General features: G+C 35.0%; 1 protein-coding gene across 1 annotated transcript in view; it reads right to left on the bottom strand.

Moving 5' to 3' along the window:
- Window positions 1–504: 504 nt before the first annotated feature.
- Cbwd3 (COBW domain containing 3) overlaps window positions 505–9,551 on the bottom strand; it is a 46,678-nt gene continuing 37,631 nt past the window's right edge. The window contains 4 exon segments of the mRNA XM_010605862.3: window positions 505–735; window positions 1,096–1,225; window positions 3,234–3,299; window positions 3,401–3,469. Of these exon segments, the coding sequence (XP_010604164.2) occupies window positions 629–735; window positions 1,096–1,225; window positions 3,234–3,299; window positions 3,401–3,469 (372 nt within the window). The 3' untranslated portion in view covers window positions 505–628.

Genomic DNA, 9,551 nt, shown 5'->3' with positions numbered 1-9,551 from the left:
ATCATTCTATCACTAATGCATAGTACTGACTATAAAAAAAACCAGAGAGAGAGAGAGATTTGGGCCAGGGATTTAGCTCAGTGCTGCTGCTGCCTGCCTCACAAACACAAGGTCCTGGAGTTCAATCCCTGGTACCAAAAAAGAGATAATTTTATTTCTTTGACTCACATGTCTTCTACTTTCTAAGTCTTTAAGCACAAGAGAGAATTATTTCATTTAATAAAATGTGGTAGTATTTGCTTTAAAAATTTTTTGGGTTAACAACATTATATCTTTGCAATCAGCTGAAGTCCTAAAGGAAAAGGAAAATGTTGAAAGTTAGCATCATTATTATAAATAATGGGTAAAAAAATTCAGCATGTATAAACTTCAAAACAAATTCTGAAAAAAAGTTTGTGGAACACTTGTCTCCCAAAGAATAAAATAAAAACTTCAGATGATATTATATTTTATTTTATGAATGTCAAATGTTTTACAATACTAATTTACTTTTATGTATTGTATAAAATAAATACCATCTTTAAATACACTGGAATTCACAACAGAAATTATGAAAGAATACTGGTTGAAATATACCCAGTAGGAACTTATTTTTATTATCCAATCCTTTGATAAAATACCTCCAGTGTTACAGACAAATTTGATCTTCTGCAAAATGTGCTGTTTCATGCTTTTCTGTTTCTGTTACAGTAGCTGTAAATAGTTGTTTGAGGATGTCCTTATCTAAATTCCTGCCTGCAAGCAAAACAAAACATAGTAATTTTATTATGGTTATTATTTTGACCTGATGCACTTATCAATTCCAGGTTTTTAAATGCTTGGTGATCTTCACAAATTTACAAAAACAATAAACTGTAGCAGTAACTGAGTGATGGCCTCTCTAACCAGTTAAGTTTCAAAACCAAACTGGTATTTTCTAGAATTGTGTGAGGAGTGAAAGCCATAACAAGTTCATATGATGGTTACCACATGATTAAGACAAATACATGAACCATAAGCTTAGTTACAAAAGATCTGATTAACACTTCTTAAGTGCATTATATCCCTTTCAAGTCTTTTTTTTGTGTGTGAGAAATTTTATCCTTTGTCACTTACCAATAAGGACCAATCGACTTATTCTCTCAGTATCATCTTTCCAGCTCACTGGAGTCTCTTCCAGGTCATAGAGTTCATGGACACCTTGCACAATCACTTGTTGTGGTTTGTCTCTGATTGACACCAGACCCTGCTCAAAGAAAAATAATCAGCGTCAACACAGCCTCAACACAAATTTGAAAACAAAAATAATTCATAAATGTGGATTACATTTTTCTATTTCTTTTTCAAAATATAAACTCCTAAAGCTGTGAAAATTATTTAATTATAATTATTTGTTCACTGAAACAGTTTTTAAACCTCTAGTTAAAAAAAAGTTCTGTGTACACTGATTACTTTAAAGAATCCCCTTTTCTGATAAAAAATAAATAAAAAAACTAATACATATGTTCTTTCACTGTTATCACAACAAAAACTGAAACAACAAAGTAAGATGCAATGTATAGCCAGGCATGGTGGTGCATGCGTGTGATCCCAGAACTTGGGAGGCTGAGGCAGGAGGATTGCTGTGAGTTCAAGACCAGCCTGGGCTACATAGTGAGTTCCAGGTCAGTCTCAACTACATAGTGAGACCCTGTCTCAAAAAACAAACAAAAAAGAGCTGTGTACAATAGTCTGCTGACTATCCCTAGAATACTTTTTACACAGAATTAGTAGGAAAATCTGAGAAGTTAAAGGGTTAGGGCAATTAATCAGTTTGAAAATGTGTTGTAACAAGTGGTCTACACAATAGTAAAAAACTATTATATTCTGTATAAAAGTTCAAAAATTATACATTTCCAATACAAAAATTGTTGGCATATTTGTGTATTTTGGGTGTGTATCCTTCCTGTTTTTCTTCTTCTATGTCCAGTTTTGTGTTCTACTTTTTAAGTCTGAATTTTTAAATAAACTCCTTAGAAAAAATTTTAAGTATCATTTTGTGTTACTTATATAAAAACTGACACATTTGCTGTCACTAGAGTTATATGTTAAACACGATGATGACTTTAATATTTTACAACAGGAAAATGAAGGAAGGGAAGGTTATGAAAATAAACTGTTTTGCCCCCAAATTCCTCAGTGTTTTGATAGGAGGAAGGCTAAAGGAAAAATCAAAGAGGATAACTATTAAGAAATGATCATACAAATGCAAGATCCAGACTGAGATGGTACCAAAGACAAGCCACTGAATTCTACACAGGTCTCGAAGGCAGCATCAGTGTAAATGCCCAAACTACTGCTTTTCTAGAAAACCTAACCCCACATTGAATACTAGGAGATAAAATCAGTCAGAGAAGAAATGCTTAGGCAGTTAGAATCATGGAATGTTGATGATGCTACAGTCATAAAGCAGCAGCAGGATCTGGCTTAGTTCCTTTGTATGTATGAGAGTGATATGCAAGAAGATGGAGGTAGCCTATGTTGTTTTGCAGTGCTAATCTTAGGCAGAGCCAGCATAATGAGTGAAGCAATCCAAATCTAAATAGTCTGTTCATAGGCTCAACCTGTTATCCTAATAACCCCATGATGTCAGTGCATACTTGAAGAGAGCATGTAGTTATTAACAGCAATAAGAACTTTATGCACATTTGGGAGATCACAAGAGTAGATACTCAAATGAATTCTCTCAGGAAAAAATGACTTTCATAACATATACCCAAATGTCCAGTAATATTAATGGGATCCCAAACACAGAACAAGAATTCTTCTAGTCCTCTGTAACTTTTTTTAGTTTAAGACAAAATGTTCAGTGTCTGCTAAATGCCTGAGTTTCAGCAGCAGCAGGATTTTTCACATTATTTCTTAGAAAAATAAAGTCTTCTCTAAGTGACCAATCTGTGTTCCAAGAGGAGGAGAACTTTGATGGAGGCAAGCTCGTTATCCAGGTAATGCGTAGAACACATGGGCATGAGAGCGGGGACTAACATTTTCAAAGCCCACAGACTGTTTTAGTTACAACACTAAATGAAGCTGTGCAAATAAATCATGCCTTTTGAAATAATTTTAATGCTCCTTTTAAGTAATGGAAATGACGGAAAAGAAAGTAGACAAAGGTTATTTGTGCTAAAACCAGTATCTAAAAAAACCAAATACAGTTTATAAGAACAGCCAAAGGATTGGCCCAGAAGCCTACGAAGGTAAACTCCACACTGCACCTTTAGCCGTATGACCTCCATGCAGCGATCGTCCTTGTTTCTCACATTCTTTTCCCACAGGAGATTCTGTAACAAGTGACATATTTTAATAAGATCAACCGTCGCTAACAGCAAAACTACACAACAAAACAGCTGATAAATTATTAATCCATTAAAAATTGCATTACCTGAATAAATACATTTAGACTTTCTTCCTTTATATTTCCTGGTACTTCAAACGTGATTGTAACAATACTCTGTAAATCAACAGATAATAATCTTTTATAGCAATATCTATATTTTTAAAAAATATAACCAGTTTTAAGATGAAAAATAAGTAACACATTAAATCTTATATCTAACAAGATATACTAATTCTATCCCTTCTATTTTTCTCACTATATGTGCCGATTTGTGGAACTACCGACTCTTATTTTCTATATTCTGTAGAACTCATCAACACTTTGGTATTTACACAAAAACATCTCATGAAAGGGAACTCATTATTTAATTCCCCTCTTCTGGGATTCTAGCAGCAAAAAGGAGTATACCACACCGACTGCACTGAGCCAGTGTTCTCACTTCATATTCTCATCCACTCTTCACAGCAATCCTGGGGAGTAAACACAACTATTCCCATTTTATAAATTGGAAGAAATTAGGCTCTGAAAAACAAACTATGAAGAGACAAGAGTACTACTTAAGTAAAAGTATGGCTGGTGCGGTGGTACACACCTGCAATCCAGCTACTTAGTACTTAGGATGGTGAGGCAGGAGGATTGCAAGTTCAAGGCCAGCCTAAGGAACTCAGTGAGATCCAATCTCAGAAATTAAAATAAAAAGGGCTGTAAATGTAGCTCAGTGGCAGAACACCTGCCTACCATGAATGAGGCCCTGGGTACTGAAAAATCCTCAGTACTGAAGGAAAAAAATTCTGCTTTATCTGAAAAATAAATAAAATGTTCTTTTTAGCTCTAACTGAACAAGCATGCACCAAGTGCAAAAGAGCTCTGAGAGATGAGAATGATAGCATAGTAGTATCATCTTTGACTTAGAATGTTGACATCATTTTCAGAATATAGGCTTTAAGATTTATTTTTCATCCTGATCTTGATAAATTTCTCTCTACTCTAAAAAAGTAGAAGCTTAAGATAACCTCTAACTCATCCCACAATTAGAATTTAAACCTCCCCTTGGCAATATGACCTAACATGTCAAGTTTAGTGGTGAAAACACACAAAGACTAGGCCTAACAGAAAACACAAATTCCACCTTACGTAAGACTTGCCATGCTCAAAATGGCTTAAAATAGGCATTACTAAAGTACAGTTTTGAAAAACTTCCTAGAAATGTTTATCTAGCCGTGCATTTTTATTCACTATTACAAAATTATATAGGATCACAGTAGAAAATATGAAAAGACCAGCTCTGTTTTTAAATGCAAACTTAAGAGAATAACTAAAAGCATTAAAGATCAATTTAGGCACAGACATACTGATTGCTACTCAGTCTCCACCACTGCTAATTAATATTAAGAAATGTAGACAATACTTTCATGCTCAGACGTGAGAAATACAAATCAACTCTTAAAGTTTCAAGTTGGACTTTAAAATGTGAGACAATTTAAAGTACTTCTAGTAGTTCCCCGATATCCATAGGGTGTGAGTTCTGAGACCCTAATTATATCCCTGAAACTGTAAGTAATTTTGAACCCAAGTATAATGAATGCTTTTTTCATCTTAACTGAGCACTTATTATGTACTATGGTCACAGCTTGAGGTACAACAGTTAAACTAGCATGGAGTTTCTTTACTTTCTTCACTATTTCATAGTGTGAAGATTTAGTCTTACCACAGACCTTAACAACTGCAACATATATTTTCTTTCCTTACTAGAACAAGAACTTTTGCTTTTTCACTTAAAGCAAGCACCTTACAGCTTGTCTTTGGCATATATAAACAAATTGTCACTGTCACTATGCTTGTGCTTTGGGGCCCAGATAAATAAAGAGTCATCTGCCCACAGCTCTGCAACAATGAGGCTTACTAAGGGACTAACAAGACAAGAAGGGCATGCAGCATGGACATGGTGGACAATGGGAGCACTTCCATCCCAATGACAGAGCAGGATGGCAAGAAAGTTTTATCATGTTATTCAGAATGGCATGAAAATTAAAATTATGAATATTTTATTCCTAGAATTTTCCATTCAATATTTTTGGACTATAGTTGACCACAAGTAACTAAAACTGAAAAGCAAAACCAGGGGTAGAAAATTACTGTTCTGTTATTATAAGCAAGAAGTAGAAACAACCTAAATTTCATCAATGGATGAAGATGTGGGATATACATATATAATATACATACATAATATCTATGTATGTGAGCATTTTTCAGCCTTAAAATAGAAAATTCTATCATATGCAATAATATGAAGATGTTATGCTAAGTGAAATAGGCTAGTAAGAAATGGTCAAAATTTTGCATAACTGCACTCATATCAGTATGTACAATAGTCAAACTCACAGAAATTAGGGGGGAAAACTGTGGTTACCAGTTGCCAGAGGAAGGCAGAAGTGGGTAGGTGCTACTTGATGAGTACAGTTTTAGTCACACATGATGCAAAAATTCTACCGATCTCCTGTATAACCATGCAGTGCAGATAACAATACTGTATTGTACACTTAAAGTATGTTGAAAGTAGATCTCAAGTTAAATTTTTACCACAATAAAAAGTACTTATTGTTAATTCTTAATAGACATACCCTACTTTTAAATTACTGATGTTATAGATTAAAATATGCATTTAAGTTGACAGCTTTGCTTCTTCGTTAAAGAAATCACTATAAATACCTAAAATTCCGTATCAAAATATACAGCAAGAATATATTGCAAAAAGTTGCCAAGTAAAACACAATTTGTCAGTTTCAAAAGATAGAAATTTAGTCTTCAGAAGTTTTAAATGTATTTTATTCATAACTTAGTCCGTCCCCACCCCACTACTGGTGATTAAGCCTGGGGCCGGCGTGCTGAGCGACTACCCTACTACTGAGTTAGACCCCAGCCCATAACTTAGCTCTTTAATACTGACTGTGTCAACACAGGGCTCAATATAGTCTTTGCTTCATTATTAGCTTAAAGATTTTTATGATTTTTTTCTTTTGCAGAGAAAAGAAATGACTAAATATTTAAGGGATATAACTGGTTTCAGTATGAGACCAAAGAAAGTTAAAATTAGGATGATACATAATTGGACTGAAAAAAGGCACTCTATGATTTTGGAACTATGGTTTTCAATACCAGTAAACTCATTTCATATTAGAAAAACTATAAGGAAATGCCTCTAAAGTAAAATTTTTAACATAACTCAGGTGTTACTTGGTCTTTATTTTTCTTTAACCTCACTTTTCTATTCTTTTGCAAATAGTTCCTAATATGCAAAAACTTCTACATGTCTTCTTCATCTGGAAAATGATTCAAGCCCACTATTATGTTTAAAATGAACATCTGTATCTGCTTAATCCGGTCCTGTAGTTGTCACTTCCATCTTCTCTGGGACAAAATACCTGACATCCACAACTTCAAACAGGAAAGTTGTGTTTTGGCTCAGTTTCAGAAGTTTCGGTCAATATTCAATAGGCTTAACACAGAAACGGATGGTGGAAGGGCCTAGGCAGAGGAAAGCAGCTCACATCATGGTGACCGAGGAAAGAGAGAAGTGAGGAGCTGGAAAGGGAGATACAGCCTTCCAGGTAGCCTGTCCTAGTGACTACTCCACCTCCTAACAGCAATTCGGCTATATTGCCCCGTCATTCTATCACCTTACAAAAGTCAACCTATAAATATACGAGGCCTCTGGGCAACATTCTTGATCTACACCATTAACAAGCTCTCTGTCCCTTTTTGCCTGGGTGAGGCCTCTACCATGATATTTTGCCACTAGCTACAAAGTTGAATATGTAGCATTTTCATCCAAGTCACTTTATCTTCCAGATGTGTCTATTTCTAGGTTTCTCTAGTCAACCTAGGCTTGTTTCCTATCATTTCTTCCTCTTCTTACTGAGCCATACTCAGGTTGTTCAGGCAAGTCTAGCTGCCAAACAGCTCCTGTTTTACCCCACTTCCCATCTCTGTGTAACCACAGTGAAGGCCATCATCACATGCTACTGTATCTAGACCAATGCCACTGCAGCACAGACCGGTCTAAGTTCTCTTTGCCTCAAAAATTAAAACCAGTATCACAGACCAGGATTCCAGTACCAATCAACTTTTGCACCAAAAACCTGCTCTCTTTCTCACTTTCAAACGTCTGGAGTAGACTTTCCCTTACTTCTTTATGTTAAAATAAAACAAAAGTCCTACTAGTTGATTTCTTTTTGGTATTTGAGTCAGAATAGAAGTTATTCCTCCTTTGACTAAGAAGCAGCACAAAGAAATTCTCCATAACTTTAGAAATCTTTTATTAGCTTGACTTGAGAGTTATAAGGATATGTGTTTCTGTATGCATGGACAGATATGTATATATAAATACATGTAAAGATGCTTAGACTTGTACACTAATAACTATTTTATATTAAAAATACTATCTCTTATGATGCCTCTGATGGGGTTCAGGAACCCTATCCCAAAATATGATGTTGGCATTTGAGCAAACAGGAAAATCACTCTCAGTTTTCCCCCTAAAGCAGGTTATCAAGCCTAGGGAAGGCTTTCTGATCTCTAATGAAGCAGGTCTTAAGACTCTCACATGAGATGCCCTCCCAATGCCCAGGACAAAGGAGCATCCTTATCCTGAAGACAAAGGGTCATAGGCAGGACTCTACTAAACAGGCCTTGCTAAATTCCCATCCATTTGCTATCTTTAGATCATAATCTTTTCCTTATTGTATTTCTGCCTGACTCTCCATCTTTCATCAAAAATAACACACAGGTTGGGCCGGGGATTTAACTCAGGGGTTCCACTGTCTGCCTCGCAAGTACCAGGACCCCCCCGTGCCAAAAAAACAAAACAAAAAAAAACCCATAGGTTTACTGATTTCTTCAGGCCTTCATTATGAAGACTTCTATATCATGAAAACTTATCACATAAAATTATATGCTTTTCTCTTATTAATCTGTTCTGTTATAGGGATCTGAGCCATGAGCTTATCAACAGGCAAAGAGATACATTTCATCCCCTATACCCCAGATCCACTAAACTAAATGAGACTATTTAGGTCTTTGAAATCTCATAGTTCTTAATCTGTAATACTGCATTTTGCTCTATATTTATATACCTAAAGCAGTAGAGAGCATTAGAATCTTTTGCAGAGCTTTAACAAAAACAGACACGCCCTATTTACTGGTACAACGACACAATGCCTGTGACTTTCTTTAACACATTCTAGCACAAATGATAAGTACATATAGATTCAATATGCTATTTTACTTTTATGTCTGAAATTTGCTGCTTAAAAATATATATGTGTGTCTTTAAAACTCCAGCAAAGAAATTTTGGGAAGATAGATGAAATAAAATGTACGAAATGCTGACACCATTTACACGATCACAAGAAGCGCATTTTACTATTTTCTCAACATTTCTATAATGTTGAAATGCACACTAAAATGCAAATGTCCAAGAGATTTAAGGGGCAGGAACTACTGAGTATCCCCCCAAAAAGGCCACAAGTGATTCTTAATTATACTGCCATTTTAGAATCATAGCTTTTCATTCTTTTAACAAATAGTTCACTGAACACCTATCAAATACCAAGTCTGTGCTAAGCAATGAACTTTATTATTTAAAGAATTTAGACACTAATGTAATGAATAGCATTTTAACCCAAACTACAAGGCATTATAAATACCGCAATGGGGTATAGTTACAATATATGATCAACAAATATGGTGAAAGTTTAAAAGAATGATAATAAAAAACAGTGAATTAATCCCTATCAAAATATTCTCCCACTTTGAACACACTTATTCCACTGTTTTTGCACTTTCTGAAACAGTGCTGAAAGTCTTTTTTCATAAGTATCGTTAGCTGTGGCTGCCTTGATGTCCCAAATTGATTCAAAATATTTACATTTCATAATCATTTTGACTTTGGGGAAGAGCCAGTTGTACAGTGCTAGATCCAGCAAATAACATGAATAAGGCCGTACCATGATAGCTTTATATGACAGAAACTGCCATAAATGTTACCAATGAGGGATGATTGAAGAATATGGTGAATGTTTAAACTTTTAAAATTAATTACAGTAAGGGCCGGGGATTTAGTTCAGTGGCTCTACTGCCTGCTTCACAAGCGCAAGGACCCGAGTTCAATCCCTGGTACCAAAAAAAAAAAAAAAAA

The sequence above is a fragment of the Fukomys damarensis genome, unplaced genomic scaffold, assembly GCF_012274545.1.
Source record: "Fukomys damarensis isolate Sample0158 unplaced genomic scaffold, DMR_v1.0_HiC HiC_scaffold_31, whole genome shotgun sequence".
NCBI lineage: Eukaryota > Metazoa > Chordata > Mammalia > Rodentia > Bathyergidae > Fukomys > Fukomys damarensis.
This window is presented reverse-complemented; position numbering and strand designations above follow the sequence as displayed.